At 42.1% G+C, this 23,114-nt stretch overlaps 2 protein-coding genes across 7 annotated transcripts in view; both read right to left on the bottom strand.

Annotated features, from left to right (window-relative positions):
- The window catches only part of LOC120052625 (CMP-N-acetylneuraminate-beta-1,4-galactoside alpha-2,3-sialyltransferase-like), a 90,673-nt gene extending 80,683 nt beyond the window's left edge, over nt 1-9,990 (bottom strand). For 3 of the 4 annotated variants that reach the window (XM_038999647.1, XM_038999651.1, XM_038999650.1), the window contains exons 1-2: nt 9,790-9,990; nt 6,356-6,482 (exon numbers count right to left, since the gene is read on the bottom strand). In XM_038999647.1, the coding sequence (XP_038855575.1) occupies nt 6,356-6,473 (118 nt within the window). In that variant the 5' untranslated portion in view covers nt 6,474-6,482; nt 9,790-9,990. The remainder of the gene's footprint in view (nt 1-6,355; nt 6,483-9,789) is intronic. The other variant, XM_038999649.1, reaches the window with a different exon arrangement.
- Nucleotides 9,991-14,005: 4,015 nt separating this feature from the next.
- The window catches only part of LOC120052623 (lysine-specific demethylase 4A-like), a 59,255-nt gene continuing 50,146 nt past the window's right edge, over nt 14,006-23,114 (bottom strand). For all 3 annotated transcript variants that reach the window (XM_038999643.1, XM_038999645.1, XM_038999644.1), the window contains 8 exons: nt 19,798-19,874; nt 19,476-19,531; nt 19,138-19,246; nt 17,237-17,425; nt 16,274-16,444; nt 15,346-15,465; nt 15,039-15,131; nt 14,006-14,837 (listed from right to left, as the gene is read on the bottom strand). In XM_038999643.1, coding sequence (XP_038855571.1) covers nt 14,697-14,837; nt 15,039-15,131; nt 15,346-15,465; nt 16,274-16,444; nt 17,237-17,425; nt 19,138-19,246; nt 19,476-19,531; nt 19,798-19,874 — 956 coding nt within the window. In that variant the 3' untranslated portion in view covers nt 14,006-14,696. The remainder of the gene's footprint in view (nt 14,838-15,038; nt 15,132-15,345; nt 15,466-16,273; nt 16,445-17,236; nt 17,426-19,137; nt 19,247-19,475; nt 19,532-19,797; nt 19,875-23,114) is intronic.

Raw genomic sequence — 23,114 nt, 5'->3', positions numbered from 1 at the left:
TATACATCAATGATGTCGCTCGTGCTGCTGGTGATTCTGTGATCCACCTCTACGCAGATGACACCATTCGGTATACTTCTGGCCCTTCTTTGGACACTGTGTTAACTAACCACCAGACGAGCTTCAATGCCATACAACTGTCCTTCCGTGGCCTCCGAACGGATCTTAAATGCAAGTAAAACTAAATGCATGCTCTTCATCCGATCGCTGCCCGCACCTGCCTGCCCGTCCAGCATCACAACTCTGGACGGTTCTGACTTAGAATATGTGGACAACTACAAATACCTAGGTGTCTGGTTAGACTGAAAACTCTCTTTCCAGACTCACATTAAGCAGCTCCAATCCAAAATTAAATCTAGAATCAGCTTCCTATTTCGCAACAAAGCATCCTTCACTCATGCTGCCAAACAAACCCTCGTAAAACTGACTATCCTACCGATCCTTGACTTCGGCGATGTCATTTACAAAATAGCCTCCAACACTCTACTCAGCAAATTGGATGCAGTCTATCACAGTGCCATCCGTTTTGTCACCAAAGCCCCATATACTACCCACCACTGCGACCTGTATGCTCTCGTTGGCTGGCCCTCACTTCATATTCGTCGCCAAACCCACTGGCTCCAGGTCATCTATAAGTCTTTGCTAGGTAAAGCCCTGCCTTATCTCAGCTCACTGGTCACCATAGCAGCACCCACCCGGAGCACGCGCTCCAGCAGGTATATTTCACTGGTCACCCCTTTGACCGCCTTTCTTTTCCAGTTCTCTGCTGCCAATGACTGGAACAAACTGCAAAAATCACTGAAGCTGGAGACTCATATCTCCCTCACTAACTTTAAGCACCAACTGTCAGAGCAGCTCACAGATCACTGCATCTGTACGTAGACCATCTGTAAATAGCCCATCCAACTACCTCATCCCCATACTGTTATTTATTTATTTTGTTCCTTTGCACCCCAGTATCTCTACTTGCCCATTCATCTTCTGCACATCTATCACTCCAATGTTTAATTGCTATATTGTAATTATTTTGCCACTATGGCCTATTTATTTCCTTACCTCCCTTATCCTACCTCACTGCTTTGTTTTATCTTGGCCAGGTCGCAGTTGTAAATGAGAACTTGGTCTCAACTAGCCTACCTGGTTAAATAAAGGTGAAATAAAAATAAATAAATAAACATGTGAAAGACGGCAAAGAGGAAACATTGCCCTCTACCACTAAAAGTATCAACTAGTTACTTTACAAGTAACCTCGTCCACAGGCGATTGTGCACAGCACATGTACGCCTGGGAAATCAACGATTCAAAGTTGGCCTTAACCCGATTTAAGCCAATGCCTATGCGCCGGTAGTAACTCCCGGTCTTTCTGTATTGGCTAATGAAGGCCAAGTTTGACGGGTTGGTCCACCAGACTCTTCGCACATTTGGGCAGAAGTGTCTGGGAACAAGATTACTGTACCAGACAGACACCCAAGTTGTGTTCAGTGGCGCACACCATACCAAAATATTTTGCAACCGTTTTAAAACCCCGGCAAAACATGCAATTGAATGCTTTAGTGAATCAAGTTGAATCTCTGAGACGCTAGATGGCTAATGCTTGTATACAAAAGTGCTTGTCTTTATGCTATGAAAGAGTAGGGCAGACACAATATCGCATGAAAAAGATATTCAAGCTTTCCATCACAAATTAAAGACACAAAATAATGGTTGTGCAAATAATAGATAGAGAAGTAGAGGCACCAGCTCTAGCTGGTTCCAACATTACTACATGGTGTGATAAAACATGTCCGTTTATTGCTAATGACAATAAACAAACAGCCTTTGGAGATTCAAAATCATTCTGGGGACAAAATACACAACTGAAAAGGACAGAGTATATAGAGTATAGTCGCATCAAATAAATTGATTGATAATCCATTAGTATCATGTCACAGCATTTGTTAAAATACACTGCAGTTTTGCAACTCCAACTTATTAAGTAGCCTAGTCCGGTTTTTGGTTTCACGGTGTTTCAGATGAGCCCACCACTGCAATCTCAATCTGCGATGCAGCCTATTTACATATGCACATGCCTGATGTAGTATTAGTATTTAATATTTTATTGGTATGCCCAATTAGCTACTCTTCCTGGGGTCAAAACAGGAAAAAATACACAACAAATAAAACACATAAAATACATCATACACTGAGTGTACAAAACATTAGGAACAGCTCTTTCCATGACAGACTGAGCAGGTGAATCCAGGTGAAAGCTATAATCCCTTATTGACGTCACTTGTTAAGTCCACTTCAATCAGTGTAGATGAAGGGGAGCAGAAAGGTTAATGATGGATTTTTAAGCCTGGAGACAATTGAGACATGGATTGTGTATGTGTTCCATTTAGAGAGTGAATGGGCAAGGCAAAAGATTCAGAAAGCATTCAGACCCCTTGACTTTTTCCACATTTTGTTACATTACAGCCTTATTCTAAAATGGAATAAATACATGTTTTTCCTCATCAATCTACAGACAAAACCCCATAATGACAAAGTGAAAACAGGTGTTTGTAAATATATTAAAAATAAAAAACAGATACCTTATTTGCACAAGTATTCAGACCCTTTCCTATGAGACTCGAAATTGAGCTCAGGTAAATTCTGTTTCCATTGATCATCCTTGAGATGTTTCTACAACTTTATTGGAGTCCACCTGTGGTAAATTAAATTGATTGGACATGATTTGGAAAGGCACACACCTGTCTATATAAGGTCCAACAGTTGACAGTGAATGTCAGAGCAAAAACCAAGCCATGAGGTCAAAGGATTTGCTCGTAGAGCTCCGAGACAGGATTGTGTCGAGGCACAGATCTGGGGAAGAGTACAAAAAATGTCTGCAGCATTGAAGGTCTCCAAGATTCTTAAATGGAAGGATTTTTGAACCACCAAGACTCTTCCTATAGCTGGCCGCCCGGCCAAACTGAGCAATCAGGGAGAAGGGCCTTGGTCAGGGAGGTGACCAAGAACCCGATGGTCACTCTGACAGAGCTCCAGAGTTCCTCTGTGGAGATGGGAAAACCTTCCAGACGGACAACAATCTCTGCAGCACTCTACCAATCAGGCCTTTATAGTAAAGTGGCCAGACGGAAGCCAGTCCTCAGTAAAAAGCACATGACAGCCCGCTTGGAGTTTGCCAAAAGGCACCTAAAGGACTCTCAGACCATGAGAAACAAGATTATCTGGTCTGATGAAACCAAAATTTGACTCTTTGGCATGAATGCCAAGCATCACGTCTGGAGGAGACTTGGCACCATCCCTACGGTGAAGCATGGTGGTGGCAGCATCATGTTGTGGGGATGTTCTTCAGCGGCAGGGACTGGGAGACTCGTCAGGATCGAGGGAAAAATGAATGGAGCAAAGTACAGAGAGATCCTTGATGAAAACCTGCTACAGAGGGCTCAGGACCTCAGACTGGGGTGAAGGTTCACCTTCCAACAGGACAATGCAGGAGTGACTTTGGGACAAGTCTCATTGTCCTTTAGTTGCCCAGCTAATGGACTTGAACCCAATGGAACATCTTTGGAGAGACCTCAGAATAGCTGTGCAGCGACGCTCCCCCTCCAACCTGACAGAGCTTGAGAGGATCTGCAGAGAAGAATGGGAGAAACTCCTCAAATACAGGTGTGCCAAGCTTGAAGCATTATACCCAAGAAGACTCAAGGCTGTAACCACTGCCAATGGTGCTTCAACAAATTACTGAGTAAAGGGTCTGAATACTTATGTAAATGTGATATTTCTGTTTTGTATTTTTAATACATTTGTTAAATTTTCTAAAAACTTGTTTTTGCTATGTCATTATGGGGTTTTGTGTGTAGATTGATGAGGAAAAAGGCGGTAACAAAACAAAATGTTGGAAAAAGTAAAGGGGTCTGATTACTTTCCGAACGCAATGAGCGGGGTATGGTAGTCGGTGCCAGACGCACCGGTTTGTGTCAAGAACTGCAACGCTTCTGGGTTTTTCATGCTCAACAGTTTCCCGTGTGTATCAAGAATGGTTCACCACCCAAAGGACATCTAGCCAACTTGACACAATTGTGGGAAGCATTGTAGTCAACATGGGCCAGCATCCCTGTGGAACACTTTTGACACCTTGTAGAGTCCATGCCCCAATGAACTGAGGCTGTTCTGAGGGCAAAGGGGGTGCAACTCAATATTAGGAAGGTGTTCCTAATGTTTTGTACACTCAGTGTACATAACAACATAAGACAATACAATGCAAAATACAATACAAAATGTATAAAAATGTCTGTGTCTCTTCACAGTCCCCATTGTGCCGTAATGTGTTCTTTTATCTGTTTTTTTAATCTGGTTTTATTGCTAGAGTTACCTGGGGTGGCAGAGAGTTCCATGTATTCATGGCTCTATTTAATACTGTGTGTCTCCCAGCCTCTGTTCTGGACCTGGGGACTGTGAAGAGACTCTGGCTGCATGTCTTGTGTCGTACCGATGAGTGTCCGAACTGTGTGACAACTGCTTGAACAGACAATTCAGTACCGTTAACCCATCAATACCTTGCACAAAGACCAATAGTGATGCAGTCAATCTCGCCTCAACTCTGAGGAGAGATTGACATGCATACCACTGACATTCGCCCTCCGTGTACATCTAAGCGCAATACGTGCTGCTCTGTTCTGGACCAACTGCAATTTTCCTATGTCCTTCCTTGCCGCACATGACCAGACAACTGGGCAGTAGTCTAGGTGCGATAAAACTAAAGCCTGTAGGACCTGCCTGGTTGATTTAGATGCCAAGAAAGCAGAACAATGCCTTATCATGGACAGACCTCTTCCCATTTTAGCAACCATTGAGTCTATATGTTTTGACCATGACAGCTTGCTATCTAGGGTTACACCTAGCAGTTTATTCTCCTCAACTTGCTCAATCGTCACATTATTAAGTAATAGATCTAGATGAGGTTTAGGGTTGAGTGAGTGATTTGTCCCGAAAACTATGCTTTTAGTTTTTTTGATATTTAGCACCAGCCTATTGCTAGTTACCCATTCTAAAACTGACTGGAGCTCTATGTTAAGGGTGTCAGTTACTTATTTTACTGTCTTAGCTTACGTGTATACGGTTGAATTGTCAGAGTACATAGACACACAGGCTTTATTCAAGGTCAGTGAAAGGTCATTAGTAAAAACAGAAAACAATAATTACCCAAGCCAGCTGGCCTTGTGGTTCACCACACTCGGGTAACTGTCAATCCATGATAAGGCAGAGGATGTAAATCCATAACGCCTACGTTTTTTCACCAAGAGGTTATGATCGATGACATCAAAAGCTGCACTGAATACTAACAAAACAGCTCCCACAATCTTCTTATCATTTTCTTTCAGCCAATCATCAGGAATTTGTGTCAGTGCCGAGCATGTTGAGTGCCCTTCCCTATAAGCATGCTGAAAGTCTGTTTTTTATTTGTTTTCTGTAAAATATCACTGTATTTGGTCAAACACGATTTTTTCCAAAAGTTTGCTAAGCATTGGTAACAGGCTGATTGGTCGGCTGTCTGAACCATTACGGGTGCTTTGGTATTCTTGGATAGTGGAAAGACCTTTGCCTCCCTCCATGTCTGATGACACACACTATCTTCTAGGCCTAAATTGAAGATGTGGCAAACAGGAGTCACAATGTATCCCGCTACCAACTTCAGCAATTTACCATCCAGGTTGTCGGTACCAGGTGGTGTATCCTTATTTAGAGATAGCAACAATATTTTCACCTCTCCCACACCAACTTTGCAGAACTCAAAACTACAGTCGTTGTCTTTCATTATTTGGTCCGTTATGCATAAATAAAAAGGCTCAGCATTTGTTGCTCACATGTCATGCCTTAGTTTGCAAATCTTGTAAAAAAAAATGATATTCAGGTGGTTGGCAATATCAAAGGGTTTTGTTATGAACAAGCCATCTACCTCAATGAAGGGTGAAGCTTTTTCGCTTTTTTTGCCTAGAATTTAATTTAAGGTACTTTAAGCTTTTTACTATCTTGTTTGATATAATTTCTTTGTTCTATAGTGTAGTTTATTTTGTTTAGTTTAGTTACGTGATTTCTGAATTTACTGAATGTACAGTACATCTTTCAGTTCCATGTTTCCTTAGTTGCCTGTCTCTTAGCTCCCCCTTCTGGTAAGAAGTAGTATACACAAAACATGCTGCTACAATGACAGGAAACATTATGCTGAGTGGGGGTGGGGGCAAAGCTTGGTGCATCATACTCATTATAAACATGTTTGGCATGACAATGAGTAACAATGATTTGGCATGATACCACAAACAGACTGGCACTCAGTCTAGGACATGGGTAGTTGCTATACTGTACTTACGTGATTTATGTCCCCAGCCCCAGGGGTGCAGTCTCCCAGAGGAGTAGTAGAGGAAGCCCAGGACCACCATGGGACAAAGCACCAGGAGCAGGTGACGGGTTGGCTTCATGATTCTCATCACCTCCTACTGTACATGGCACCATCCACATTGTAGGTGAAGGGGATTGATTGTTATCAGGATAAATTCAATTTCAAAATGCATGGATATTTTTTTTGAATAGGAAAGAGTAGTATAGAATATAATAGCATAGAATATGATACAATCCAATATATGGAATTAAAATGCACTTTTTATAGAATAGTGTCAAAATAATAGAATATAACAGGATAGAATAGCAGCAGGTTTGGTTCATTGATTGCGCAGAACTTCAACTGCACCCCTAATTGAGGAACATTCTGTTCTCTAATATCGAGGCGGGGCTTGAGTTTTGATAACTGGTTGCGGATGTGCTAGCAACAACAATCAGTTGATACTTGTAAAAATGTCAATTCTGAAGACTCTTATCTGTACCTATGTTTATCCTGTACAACAATGGTCCTTCCACATAGTGATCATATTCATACTTTACTTTTTTTTTTTAATCGAATAAATTACAACCACCGACTTTTTCATAATTTGTGTTTTCAATTCAGCGCAAAAGTCAAGACAAGTCAAGACATCTCCAGTTGAGCAACACAAATTAGGAAAAAGTCGCTGGTTGTATTCCATAAAATATTTTATTAAAAGTATGATGGGCCGCAGTTGCAGGTAAGCGTTTTCTGAATTGGCATTTTTAAAAGTATCGACTGATGACTTAATGTTGTTGCTAGCAAATCGCTCGACCACTTATCAAAACTCAACTCGGCCTCGATTTAAGAGAACGGAGTTGAGCGTTCCTCCGCTACCGCACCCCCTGCCTTGGCACCACCTGGCCTGTGCGCCAGGGCCGTCACCAGAATGTCATAACAATCGGGGCTCAGTCCTAAAGACCAGGGCTAAGGGGCTGGTGGGTCCTAGGAAAAAAAGTGGCGTTTCTAAAATAATTTCCTGTAATTTTACATGAATGGAGACATTACAATAATATGTTTGTTTTTTTATACCACACAAATTATCAAAATGACAAGCTACTCTGACGCTGGGCTGGGCTGGACATGTACATACTGAGATCAATAAAACAAATGTCTTAAATGCAACCAATAGCATAGGCCAATGAAAATAGTGGATAGGCCTACACAGATTTTAGGCCTATAATATGAGGAGGAAATTATAGTCCACCAATTTTCCAGTGGCACTAACCTATTCAAACAGATTCCCCCCCCCCCCCCCCCCCCCCCCCCCCCCCCCGCAATTTTATTTTGAAATATTGCGAAATACCTTCTAGCTGCTGCCTGCCTGCTGTTCATTGAAAGCCACACATCAACAATCAACTGTTTTATATTTGCTGTGCGGGCTGCCCAATTGATGCATTCCCGACAGTAGACTAGGCTTATGTAACATAGCCATTTCACATCGGTTACACCTATGCGCTCATAATGTGACAAAACATAATTTACAGCTATTTAAATATATATATATATATATATATATATATATATATATATATATATATATATCGATCCTCTCTAGCTAAAATATGCTGGTGTAGTATTTTCAATTCATTTATTTTTTATAGAGTCAGGAGTAATTATAATTTGGCAAATCCAGCACCCCTTCCTTCATCGTTGTTTTCTTCCATGAGCGATGCTCTCCCCAATGCCAAATAATCAACACTTATTATTCATTCAATCGATTGTGGTCAGTAACCACATAACATGGGTTACTGTGTAGGTTGGCTTACTGTTACAATAATATTTAAAATAATATATCAGCAAGTAGCCTCGCTTACAATTACAAGAGAATAAATTCAGTAAGTCAATGAAGCCAATAGTGGTTTCAGCTACATTGTTATGGAAACGATGTAGGCCTCATTAACATTTTAAACAATACAAACATGTCAAATGACTTGAATAGCCTATGTGAAAAGTGTACAAATGTGTATTCGCATCAGTAGGCTAAGCGACTGAAATGCATCACAAAAGTATTGGAAAGTTCAGGGAAACATCAGGGATGCTCATCAGGTAGTGTGTGTGTGTGTGTGTGTGTGTGTGTGGACAAAATCGCTTTCAATTGCTAGACTAATGATCATCAGCACTCACCTCGATTTAGCTAACATTTCCCAGCCTAATTGTGACCAAATATCCAAACGGAGATTTAGTTTAAACAAAAATCGGACATTGATTGATTTATCCATATCTATTTTTATTTTTTTATTTATCGAGATGAGTTCCCATGATTGTCTCAAATAAGTGCAATGACGCTCTCCCAATCAAAATGGTGCTGGAATTATCAGTTGACCACACATGGCAATTGCTTTACATTTATTATAACCAGTGGTGCAGTACTATTTTTTATATAGATATAACCATTCCAAAAAACGTTATTAGCCATAATTTCTGAATGAAATTTGGTACCGACATGGAGCCTATGTATAAAATCATTTTAGAAAATGCATACAATGTACCAGCCTAATTGCATGATTGCCTATGCCGACACATACTGTAAGTGGCTAAAGGGAAAAGTCGTTTTTTTTTATCCTAAAACCCCAAATTAGGCCTACTTTATTATAAATTAGGCCATCATCACTGTCAATCGTGAATGATAATTCTTCACGTTTTACAGGTGATCTTGAATGATGTTGATGTAAGTGTGGCTAACCGGCCGAACTAATCGAATTTTAGAGCCGATGGAGTTAAACTCTGGCATCGAATGAGAAAAACAATTCAACATTTCATCCTAAATTACATGGTGTTTTTGGTATAATAGTAGTCTGATATTATCATGCTATTATATTACGTTTATGGAAAATACTAATTAATAATTAAGTGATCTTGGCGAAGCGTCGCTCTGCTGCGCACCAGCAGCACTATACCCCTGATTATAACAGTTGGATGACTTCGGGAATTTCACGTAACCACAGCTCTATGAAGTAAGTGGCGCATTCAGTTGACTACATTTTTTTTTACACCATTGCAGCAGCGCAAAAGATTCGGGGCTGCCCCAAAATCAGCCCAGAAAGCCAGGTCCTGGTGACGTCCATGCTGTGCACCACCATGGTCGCCAGCCCAGCTAGGTCGTTCTTATTATAGCTCAGTGAGTTAGGTGGCTGTCAGGTATATCTGGACATGGAGGGACAGCTAAGCCAGCTAGCTAGCTAAACGAACAGCATTGCATACAGTGAACAGAAACAAAGCGCAAGACCAAAAATGTATTGCACAGGCTTGTCGATATGTTAAATACCTGTATCTACTTTACATTCTATCACATTCTAACGTTACTATTTAAGCAATGAAGCATGGCTGGTCACAGTGCAGAAGCTAGCTAGCGCTATGCTAACTGTCACCTTTTGTGTCCTTACCGTTTCTTTGATGATGCGTGTCCCAGAAGTGACTGATAGCTAAGATAAACATTTCGTCTTTATATGCGAGCTAGCTGTCCATCTCCGGCGTCAATTTCAAATTGATATCCAACAGCGAGTGTATGTGTAACCCACCTCAAAAGGTAAATAGCGGTCACTGTACAGTTGCACCATCAGCACACACAACACAGTAGACCCAACATTGACAGTGGGAGGGAACATCTCTGAAACGCCAAATCTGTGGCACACTGCTACAATGTCGCTAGTTGTGTGGGTGGAAAGAAGTCACGTTGTTGCGACGTGAATGTCAGTGCATTGGATTCAAATAGAAAAGCAGAAATAGTAAAGATAATCATACATTCATAAGGCTGTTCAGCACTTCTCATTTTCTTGTCTACATTCAAAAACAATGAGCAATGCTGGCTAAACACAAATGACATTCAACCTGTGTGAGAGCTGGTGCAAACCATAAACAGAACAATATACAACTGTTATTTTTGTAAAGGCTGGGCTACTGTACTGTAAAGTATTCAGACCCCTTGACTTTCCCCACATTTTGTTACATTACAGCCTTATTCTAAATTGTTTTTTCCCCCTCATCAATCTACACACAATATCACATAATGACAAAGCCAAAACACATAAAATTTTTTAAAAAAGTATCACATTTACATAAGTATTCAGACCCTTTACTGAGTACTTTGTTGAAGCACCTTTGGCAGTGATTACATCCTCAAGTCATCTTAGGTATGACGCTACAAGCTTGGCAAACCTGTATTTAGGGAGTTTCACCTATTCTTCTCTGCAGATCTGTCAGGTTGGGTGTGAAGCGTTGCTGCACAGCTATTTTCAGGTCTCTCCAGAGATGTTCAATCGGGTTCAAGTCCGGGCTCTGGCTGGGCCACTCAAGAACATTGAGAAAAAAAAGCCACTCCTGCGTTGTCTTGGCTGTGAGCTTAGGGTTGCTGTCCTGTTGGAAGGGGAACGTTCACCCCAGTCTGAGGTCCTGAGCGCTCTGGAGCAGGTTTTCATCAAGGATCTCTCTATACTTTTCTCCGTTCATCTTTCCCTCGATCCTGACTAGTCTCCCAGTCCCTGCCGCTGAAAAACATCCTCACCGCATGATGCTGCCACCACCATGCTTCACTGTAGGGATGGTGCCAGGTTTCCTCCAGACATGACGCTAGGCATTCAGGCCAAATCATTGAATCTTGGTTTCATCAAACCAGAGAATCTTGTTTCTCATGGTCTGAGAGTCCTTTAGGTGCCCTTTGGCAAACTCCATGGAGCCCACTGTGTTCTTGGGGACCTTCAATGCTGCAGAAATGTTTTGGTATCCTTCCCCAGATCTGTGCCTCGACACAATCCTGTCGCAGAGCTATACTTATGGCTTGGTTTTTGCTCTGTCAACTGTGGGACCTTATATAGACAGCTGTGTGCCTTTCCAAATCATGTCCAATCAATTTAATTTACCACAGGTGGACTCCAATAACATTTTAGAAACAGGATGCACCTGAGCTCAATTTTGAGTCTCATAGCAAAGGGTCTTAAATACATGTATATAAGGTAGTTGTTTTATTTTTTATAAATTAGATGAAAAAAATCTAGAAACCTGTTTTAGCTTTGTCATTATGGGGTATTGGCGACCATGGTGGTGTACAGCATGGACGTTACCAGGAGCTGACTGTTTGGGTCAGCCCCGAATCTTTTGCGCTGCTGCAATGGTGTGATGAGGGGAAAAAAAACAATTTAATCCATTTTAGAATAAGGCTGTAACGTAACAAAATGTGACAAAAAGTCAAAGGGTCTGAATTTTTCAAATGCACTGTATGACCTTCAAAATCGTATACAGTTCTGTAAAAATTGTCTTATGAATTCAAGCAATGACAGGTTCCTTGAACTTAATCTCAAACGTTCTGTGTAAATCCTGTTTTGGGCTAACCTGTGAGGTTTGCTGGTACAAACACAGAGAGTCTTCTCCTAGGACAGGAATAATTCAGTTGACCATTTTACTCCATATGGGAGGTAAATGTATCACTACTGTGATTTAATGGTATGAAGTATTATCTTCTAAAGCTCTCAAGGTATCCGAAAGTGTGATTACATATACTGCAAATTGTAGTCATAATTGTCATAAGCATGTCAAACATCGTTAACCAGTGTAATTAAATAGTTATGGAACCACCAACAAATAACACCAATACAGGACATAAGCAAGCCAAAAATTTACTGAAACAAAAATTGTTTACAAAATGCATGAATGATAATATGGAAGAAGTCCAGCGTTCATTTATCACAGACACAAGAAAGAGGTCAACGTTCAAAAGGTCAAACATGAACAGGCCAGGGAACGGTCCCAATGGTGCCCTACTCCCTATATAGGGAATAGGGTTCCATTTGGGATGCTACCAAGATCCCTAGAGTCAACAGTTTATATCCTTCAATAAACTACTTATTATAATAATTACATCTCAGTGTCTTCCTGGCTGTGAATATAGAACATGTATCATTATAAAACAAAGCAATACAGTTATTTTTGATAGAAAAGTAATTTTCTTCCATGTATTATAAGTCTTTCCATACTATTGAATGATGATGATATAAATCTTTTGCTCAGTGGTACTGCTGTGAATGTGGGCCTCTATAACTAACTGTAACCCATACCGTCAGTTCTGTGACTCACACACTCAATTAGGGTCGCAAAATGATGGGCACTTTCTCAAAATTCCCAAATTTTTCAGAAATCCCAGATTAGGTATACCTAGATTTCCTGCTTATTCCCTCCTGATTCCAGGCATATTCCGACCGGGATTTCTGGAAAACGTGGGAAAATGTTCCAACCCTACACTCAAGTCAACAGCAGTTTACAGACAAACAATGAAGACAATCTGAAAGCCACCTTATCCTATATCCTATCCTAATAAGTGCATCATGGTTGATGATCTTGGCCGAGTGGAGATGGGTAGTAGTAGACACACTCCGTAAGAACATCTTAGAAGAACATCGTAGAATTAACAATAATATTTTCAAACATGTCCCCCCCCCCCTCACAAAAATAGCAAATGACAGCACACAACTATTAAAATGTCCTCTCAAACTGGACTTAAATAAAAGTGCAACGCACAACTTTAATTAAATGAGTAAAGAACCAACTTGGAAATAAATGGAGAGCCCACAGCAATTCTGAACAGGCTATTTCCAATTCATCGCTATAGCAAAAATAGAACATACATCATAATCGGTTTGAAACCTCTCCAGCATTGCAACTGACAAACTGTATTGCAGAGGTTACTTTTACTTTCTCCAAGCACCATATAATAAATATGCTGGTAAAAAAAACAACTCAAAATGGAAAAAGCTATATTCAACGCATTCCTACAAAATACAATGTATAGGAATGCAGTCAACAGTGTGAATCTGCTAAGAGGAGGCAGTATTAGTTACTAAAATGGCATTGCACCTCCTTGAAATCAAACATAGGTGCAAGTAGCACCATAAAAACTATACTGAACAAAAATATAAAACACAACATGTAAAGTGTTAGTCCCATGTTTCATGAGCTGAAATAAAAGATTCCCAGAAATGTTCAATACGCACAAAAAGCTTATTTCTCTCAATTTATGCACAAATTAGTTTACATCCCTGTTAGTGAGCATTTCTCATTTGCTAAGATAATCCATCCACCTTACAGGTGTGGCATATCAAGAAGCTGATTAAACGCCACTATAATTACACAGGTGTACCTTGTGCGGGGGATAATAAAAGGCCACTATAGAATGTGCAGTTTTGTCACACAACACAATGCCACAGATGTATCAAGTTTTGAGGGAGCATGCAATTGGCATGCTGACTGCAGGAATATCCACCAGAGCTGTTGCCAGAAAATGTAATGTTAATTTCTCTACCATAAGCCGCTTCCGTCATTTTAGAGAATTTGGCAGTACATCCAACTGGCCTCACAACCGCAGACCACGTGTAACCACGCCAGCCCAGGACCTCCACATCCGGCTTCTTCACCTGCAGGATCGTCTGAGACCAGACACCCGGACAGCTGATGAAAGTGAGGAGTATTTCTGTCTGTAATAAAGACCTTTTTGGGGGAAAATTTCATTCTGATTGGCTGGGCCTAGCTCCCAAGTGGGTGAGCTTATGTCCTCCCAGGCCCACCCATGGCTGCACCCCTGCCTAGTCATGTGAAATCCATAGATTAGGGCCTAATTTATTTATTTAAATTGACTGATTTCCTTATATGAACTGTAACTCATTGAACTTTTTGCATGTTGTGTTAATATTTTTGTTCAGTATACATAGGAAAATATATACATATGTACTTAAAATAACAACTGGCAACATTCTGTCAAATATTGAGTCAGTGTTTATGAGGATGAGTGGCAATAACTTTTGTGTCTGCTTCACTCCCTTGAGGAAATCCTTCCTACCAATGAATTATATTGAGTGAATTGTTATTATTATTATTATTATTAGAAAGCTAAATCTTGTTTGGGAGCAAAAATCAAGGGCCAATATCACTTCATTCAATACACAAATTACTGCTACTGGGCACTGGCAGAGTAGCATAAAACGTGACATGGATGGTAATAACCATAGGGACAGGTTTCCTAGACACAGATCAAGTCTAGTTCTGGAAAGATATTTTTGGTCCAGGACAAGGCTTAAACAGTGTCTGGGAAACCAGTGCCTAATGCTGGAATGATGAAGGGATGAATTGAAGAAAAAGACAAATAGTCTAAACTAGGGGTTGGACAGTTATTTTCAGTCCTTTAGTCAGAGCTACACTTACTCACTCAGTGGATAAATTAAGGTAAAGTGAGCAGAAGTCTGGATAAGGAATATCAGTGCTGGTGATTTGTTGGTAGAGTAGGCTACTCCATGCTGTAGTCGGCAGGCTACTCCATGATGGCTCTGTAGATCACAGGTTCAATGTAGTCTCCTCTGTACCGTGAGTTGATCACTCTCTGCCTCTTCGACTGCTGGATGGCCTCCTTGTCCTCAAATATACCATCGAAACGCATGTCTGACGCCTTGGACTGGGGACAGGGTACACACAGAAGATGAGGATTACTTCATGGTCCATTGTCACAGGGAGAAGACTCATTAATTAACAAACATGCTGGAGAATAAATACAGTAGACTACTACAGTAGAGTGAACAAGTTCGGAGTAGATATACAATGTACAAAGGTTAGCAACTTTGGATTCAGGATATTGGATAGCTCACAGTACACTCACCAGTCTTGACTTGACTCTCTTGGGCAGCTCCTCATCCAGGGTATAGACATCATCTCTCTTGGCTGTTAGTTGTGACCCGTCTTCAAACTCCACCTACATCAAACAACACCATCAATGCCAAAATAACCACATTTGATGTCTCTCATAGCAAACAAAACAATGGTTTCATCACAGATTTTTAATGTATTGCTTGCTATGAGTTAGACAGCAATTAGACAGCAAAGCAGTCTTTCATATAAAAGACTGTAATCTCTTTCTGCATAAGGTATATTGTTGCTACGGGTGAGTATGAATACTGTTGCAGTACCTGGTACATTTGGATGACGTGAGCAGCCACAAACTTGGCCCCGTATACTAGACCATCTGTCCACCGGACCTGCACCACCTCCCCCTGCGGTGGGGGGCCTAGCTGGGCACAATTCCGGCTCTGACAACAGAAAACAACATTAGATACAATCCTACGAACATACTATTTAGCAAGCACCAAAAAGCCATCACACAATTTCAACCAATGTGTGGTATAGAGCTGGGATGATAAACCGAAAGTTACCGACATTGACATGGCCTTCCTCTTACCGAAGCATTTTGTGTAAGTCTGTAATAAACAATGTGGTAGACAACATTCCTGTAGATTGTTCTAAAACCATTATTTGGTCAACAGTAATAGCCTATGCATCATGTTGATTCCTGCTATGAAAGTATCTGCCTGTCCGTTTCACTGTCGGCTGCTGTGTGAGCGAGCCACTCTCACTCCCTCTCCCCACTGTGCGCACGGAGGAGGGAAAGATGCATTCTGAGAAGCACAAGCATATTAGCGTTGCTCAAAATGCAATTGCAGAGAAAAAGACTACTGTTTTTCAAAGCCACTACTATATTTCTCACCTCTTAATATTGAGTTCATGGCACCCCTTTACAACTGGATATGTTACATGAAATAGCGTACTTTTTTTGCCGCTAATTTAAAGTAACTGTCCATTAATGAATTAATTATTGTTAATAAAGCAAAATAGTTACATTCATCACAATATTACTGTTTGTCCATATCGCCCAGCTCTAGCACCTCCACCCCCAAAAAATTGACCATTATTTATCGCTGATTTATCTTTATCGCAAAAACAAAAAAACGGGTACATTTATCACGCTATGGACTTCTAGCCCATTTCGCCTAGCTCTCGAAGCAATCTATAAACTAATAATGAACAGCATATGAACTACTGAACCGTAAGTCTCCTTACCACGATGTCCTCGGGAAAGAGGTTGTCGCTGAAGGAACCGTCATCAAAGTTGACCTCATAGAACGTCTCCTTGGAAAGCTGCACCACGTCACACTGATAGTAGCGGCCATTTTTGTGCTTACAGATCACCCTCTGTCCCACGGTGAGCTCATGCATTGCTGCTTTGTTACGCTGAGAGAGGAGAGAGAGAGAGATCAGTGATGATTAAACGGTCATCAACAGGATTAGCATGAAATAAGAACTATCAACCTCTTTGGACTGGAAGCACATGGGCATACTTGTGGGAGTTTTCACTCAAAATCTAAAACCTAGTCATGTTTATGCAATACAATGTGGTGAGCACAGTCCTGAATACACTGAGTATACAAAACATCCAGATAAATCCAGTTCAAATCAGTGTAGATGAAAGGGAGGAGACAGGTTAAAGAAGGATTTTTAAGCCTCGAGACAATTGAAACATGGACTGGGTATGTGTGCCATTCAGAGGGTGAATGGGCAAGACAAAAGATTTAAGTTTCTTTGAACGGGGTATGGCAGTAGGTGCCAGGCGCAGCGGTTTGTGCCAAGAACTGCAACGCTTCTGTTTTTTCCACACAACAGTTTCCCGTGTGTATCAAGAATGGTCCACCACCCAAAGGACATCCAGCCAACTTGACACAACTGTTGGAAGCATTGGAGTCAACATCCCTGTCGAACACTTTCGACACCTTGTAGAGTCCATGCCCAGACGAATTGAGACTGTTCTGAGGCCAAAGGGGAGTGCAACTCAATATTAGGAAGGTGTTCCTAATGTTTGCTATACTCAGTGTATATAGAAGGTTTAGAAACTATAAGGCAAAGTATCAGAAGAACGTTCCCAACTAAGTCCCAAAACAGAGGCCTTCAGAGTTCCCTGTCTGGTGTATAGCTTCCTCTTTCTGAAAGACAATCCTAAACGCCAAGTAAAGTACAACTGATGTATACCTCTGTCTGAATAGGGCCCTTGTGCCGGCAGCAGGTGACGTAGACCACGAAAGGCCACTCGTCTGGCTGCATGAGGACCCCAGCGGCCTGGGCACAGGTAGGGTGGTAGGCCGTAGAACAGCGGCCATGGGAACACTGCACACAGCACCCGGACGTCTTCTTCATCCGCTTCTTACAGTAGTAACATTTCTGCACAGCACAGATAAGCATAAGAACATGCTCAGAGAGACAGGAAAGGGAAGTCTGACAGGGAAAACTAGGCCTGTATGTCCGGTCAAACAGTATACAGTAGCATGCTACATTCTCTAGAAATACAATGGCTGTCATGATTCCTGTGAAAGGGATAAATTCGGAAATAAGGCTTTGCAGAAAGAGATGTCATTTCATATCCCCCCTGATATGACATGTCAGAAGTTCTGACTGACTGGTCTTAAATCCCAAACTCACATGACATCCTCTAAATAGCCTAATCTCTAGTCTAAGGATGGGCAACTTTGATGGGGGTGGGGGCCACAGCTAATTTCCTGCACTTCTACACATTTTGCGATAGGGTGGAGAGAAATGATTACAGATTTGAATATGATATCTCAGTGAGGTCCCCCGGTCAGTTTAGATAGCTGGCCGCTAAAATAACTTGGCACTCTAAACATTTTTTTTGCTGACATGGGATAATTGAGTGACTAGTATAGAGGCGGATGTGCCAAACATTCTCAGGTTTTGTAATGCAAATAACATATTACTTTGACATAATATGCTGAAGAGAAGATATTCCGCCACTCCACTCTTTTCAGTTTGCTCCTCTTCATGCACCTTGGTTGGAGAGTGAGGTTGTGAGAGTTCCTATCCCTTAGCACGTAATAACATGATGGTTTGTCCTCTGACAAATCAACTGTAAATTTCAGTGTTCCTCAAGGCTCCGTTTTAAGACCTCTGTTTTCACTATATATATATATATAGTGAAAACAGAGGTCTTAAAACGGAGTGTGCCGTGAGGGAGATCTTCGTGGGCTATACTCGGCCTTGTCTCAGGGTAGTACGTTGGTGGTTGAAGATATCCCTCAAGTGGTGTGGGGGCTGTGCTTTGGCAAAGTGGATGGGGTTATATCCTGCCTGGTTGGCCCTGTCCCGGGATATAGTCAAACGGGGCCACAGTGTCTCCCGACCCCTCCTGTCTCAGCCTCCCGTAAATATGCTGCAATAGTTTTTGTCGGGGAGCTAGGGTCAGTCTGTTATATCTGGAGTCTTTCTCCTGTCTTATCCGGTGTCCTGTGTGAATGTAAGTATGCTCCCTCGAATTCTGTCTCTCTTTCTCTCAGAGGACCTGAGCCCTAGGACCATGCCTCAGGACTACCTGGCCTGATGATTCCTTGCTGTCCCCAGTACACCTGGTCGTGCTGCTGCTCCAGTTCCAACTGTTCTGCCTGCGGCTATGGAACACTGACCTGTTCACCGGACGTGCTACCTTGTCCCAGACCTGCTGTTTTTGACTCTCTCTCTCTCTACCGCACCTGCTGTCTAACGCTGGATGATCGGCTATGAAAAGCCAACTGACATTTCCTCCTGAGGTGATGACCTGTTGCACCCTCTACAACCACTGTGATTATTATTATTTGACCCTGCTGGTCATCTATGAACGTTTGAACATCTTGGCCATGTATCGTTATAATCTCCACCCGGCACAGCCAGAAGAGGACTGGCCACCCCTCAGAGCCTGGTTCCTCTCTAGGTTTCTTCCTAGGTTCCTGCCTTTCTAGGGAGTTTTTCCTAGCCACCATGCTTCTACATCTGCATTGCTTGCTGTTTTAGGCTGGGTTTCTGTATAGCACTTTGTGACATCGGATGATGTAAAAAGGGCTTTATAAAGATATTTGATTGATTGACATTTACTGTGTTTAACTCACCAGTTTAAACCTCTGTAGAGGAATCCCACTCAGATCCACAGGGCTTCTCTCAGTGATGTTCACAAAGCGAGCCTCCAACACTGCTACTGCACACAGCACATGGACCCACCTACAACACACACAAAAACATGTCAATACACACACACCATCGTTAGTAGCTTATAAACTAAACCCTAGTAGATATCTTTCAATAGAACGTCTAAATATGTGAACATAAGTGTACATCAATCAATATACTGTTGATTAGAGTTGCATAGTAAATGTTCAATGTGTGATTACTGATTGTTAGACTAGACCCCTTCCTAATCTAAGGAAATTTGACTGGCACACAAACTTACTTGTTGTTGTTGGCTTTCTGCAAGGCTCCACCCCTCAGCGAACACAAACAGCAACTCTGCAAACAGGAGAGCAAATTGTCAACCATCATCATCCAAGTCATCTAAACATAGATGTGGTACCTGCTACCTGATGACCAGTAACAGTTAGTCACATATCATTAGGAGACTACTGCAAACACTACTGCCAGATCTAATGACTGTTTAGAGTACTGCAAAGTTTGCAAACACTATTGACAGTGACAGCAACAGAGACTTGGGCCAACTAGGTGAGGTGAGCCATACATAGAGAAGTGCCACTCTGAGCTGTTGTAGAGACACTAACCTCAGTCATGGCGTTGGCCTTACAGCGAGCACACTTCCAGTCCTTAGTAACAATCTTTGGATCCACGCCATAACAGCCTGGTAACACACAACCAAACAAACACCAGGTCAGGGGACAAAATTAACAGAGCATACACCAAGAGCTAGTTTGGGAGGACGATTGGCAGACAGGCATTGATGAAGTCTTAAGTCTTTCCTTCTTAATGCGTTTGAGCCAATCAGTTGTGTTGTGACAAGGTAGGGGTGGTATACAGAAGATAGTCCTATTTGTTAAATGACCAAGTCCATATTAATGGCAAGAACAGCTCAAATAAGCAAAGAGAAATGACAGTCCATTACTTTAAGACATGAAGGTCAGTCAATACGGAAAACTTCAACAACTTTGAACGTTTCTTCAAGTGCAGTTGCAAAAACCATCAAGCGCTATGATGAAACTGGCTCTCATGAGGACCGCCACAGGAATGGAAGACCCAGAGTTCTCTCTGCTAGAGGATAAGTTCATTAGAGTTAACTGCACCTCAGATTGCAGCCCAAATAAATGCTTCAGAGTTCAACTAACAGACATCTCAACATCAACTGATCGGGGGAGACTGTGAATCAGGCCATCATAGTCGAATTGCTGCAAAGAAACCACTAGTAAAGGACCAATAAGAACAGACTTGCTTGGGCCAAGAAACACGAGCAATGGACATTAGACCAGTGGAAATATGTCCTCTAGACTCCAATTTGGAGATTTTTGCTTCCAACTGCCGTGTCTTTGTGATACGTGTTGTGGGTGAACGGATGATCTCTGCATGTGTATTTCCCACCGTAAAGCATGGAGGAGATGTTATGGCGTGGGGGTACTTTGCTAGTGACACACTCTGTGATTTATTTAGAATTCAAGGCACACTTAACCAGCATGGCTACCACAGCATTCTGCAGATACACGCCATCTCATCTGGTTTGGGCTTAGTGGGACTATCATTTGTTTTTTAACAGGACAATGACCCAACACACCTCCAAGCTGTGTAAGGGCTATTTAACCAAGAAGGAGCGTGATGGAGTGCTGCATCAGATGACCTGGCCTCCACAATCCCCCAACCTCAACCAAACAGATGGCTTGGGATGAGTCAGACCGCATAGTGAAGCAAAAGAAGCCAACAAGTGCTCAGCATATTGCGTGAATTCCTTCCAAGACTGTTGGAAAAGCATTCCAGGTGAAGCTGGTTGAGAGAATGCCAAGAGTGTGCAACGCTGTCTGCAAGGCAAATGGTGGTTATTTGAAGAATCTCAAATATAAAATATTTTGATTTGTTTAACACTTTTTGGTTATTACATGATTCTATATCTGTTATTTCATAGTTTTGATGTCTTCACTATTATTCTACAATTGAATGAGTAGGTGTTCTAAACCTTGAGACCGGTAGTGTAGCTATGTGTATGGAAAACATTTCATCACAGGTAAGATATTTAACTTGATTAGTATAGTCCATTTGTAACTCCACTCACTACTTGTAGCTGTATAGTCCATTTGTTTGTGTTGTTGGTCTTGGCTAGCTTAATGTTCCGGTCAGTAGCTAGCTAGCACTCAAGTGGCTGCTAGCACAGTCATGAAAAGAGGCAAGAGGGAAACCCTACAATATCATGTTTTTCTAACAAGCGAGAAAGCTCTGAAGCAGGCAATGTTGAAGAGAAATCTTTAGACATGTTGTACTTTTCTTGAATGTAGATTTATAATTGACTAAAAACAAGCAGACAAGAAAATAGCATTTTGAAAAAGGTCAAGTTTTTGCTGTGAGCCAATGGGGTAACCTAGATAACACCGGTTGTTTACCCCACAGGCGGCATTCTATCTAATACCGACTGGGACTATCGCCATATTGGTATTGTTGCATCACTGGCAGGAGAGTTTTGGAATTCGTGAATTTACTGAGACCATGACCTCTGCGTGCATTATTGAGCATCATTTCCTGGTTTCAAACCATATAAGTAAACTCAGAAAAAAAATAAACATCCCCCTTTCAGGACCCTGTCTTTCAAAGATAATTTGTAAAAATCCAAATAACTTCACAGATCTTCATTGTAAAGGGTTTAAACACTGTTTCCCATGCTTGTTCAATGAACCATAAACAATTAATGAACATGCACCTGTGGAACGGTCGCTGTTACTAACAGCTTACAGACAGTAGGCAATTAAGGTCACAGTTTGGACACTAAAGAGGCCTTTCTACTGACTCTGAAAAACACCAAAAAGAAAGATGCCCAGGGTCCCTGCTCATCTGCGTGAACGTGCCTTAGGCATGCTGCAATGAGGCATGAGGACTGCAGATGTGGCCAGGGCAATAAATTGCAATGTCCGTACTGTGAGACGCCTAAGACAGCGCTACAGGGAGACACGACAGACAGCTGAACGTCCTTTCAGTGGCAGATCACGTATAACACCAGCACAGGATCGGTACATCCGAACATCACACCTGCGGGACAGGTACAGGATGGCAACAACAACTGCCCGAGTTACACCAGGAACGCACAATCCCTCCATCAGTGCTCAGACTGTCGACAATAGGCTGAGAAACACTGGACTGAGGGCTTGTAGGCCTGTCCTCACCAGACATCACCGGCAACATTGTCGCCTATGGGCACAAACCCGTCGCTGGACCAGACAGGACTGGCAAAAAGTGCTCTTCACTAACAAGTCGCGGTTTTGTCTACACTAGGGGTGATGGTCGGATTTGCGTTTATCATCGAAGGAATGCGCGTTACACCGAGGCCTGTACTCTGGAGCGGGATCGAGGTGGAGGGTCCGTCATGGTCGGTGTGTCACAGCGTCATCGGACTGAACTTGTTGTCCTTGCAGGCAATCTCAATGCTGTGCGCTACAGGGAAGACATCCTCCTCCTTCATGTGGTACCCTTCCTGCAGGCTCATCCTGACATAACCCTCCAGCATGACAATGCCACCAGCCATACTGCTCGTTCTGTGCGTAATTTCCTGCAAGACAGGAATGTCAGTGTTCTGCCATAGCCAGCGAAGAGCCCGGATCTCAATCCCATTGAGCACGTCTGGGACCTGTTGGATCGGAGCGTGAGGGCTAGGGCCATTCCCCCCAGAAATGTCCGGGAACTTGCAAGTGCCTTGGTGGAAGAGTGGGGTAACATCTCACAGCAAGAACTGGCAAATCTGGTGCAGTCCATGAGGAGATGCACTGCAGTACTTAATGCCGCTCGTGGCCACACCAAATACTGAATACTTTTGATTTTGACCCCCCCCCCTTTGTTCAAGGACACATTATTCCATTTCTGTTAGTCACATGTCTGTGGAACTTGTTCAGTTTGT

Source organism: Salvelinus namaycush, chromosome 8 (assembly GCF_016432855.1).
Source record: "Salvelinus namaycush isolate Seneca chromosome 8, SaNama_1.0, whole genome shotgun sequence".
NCBI lineage: Eukaryota > Metazoa > Chordata > Actinopteri > Salmoniformes > Salmonidae > Salvelinus > Salvelinus namaycush.
This window is presented reverse-complemented; position numbering and strand designations above follow the sequence as displayed.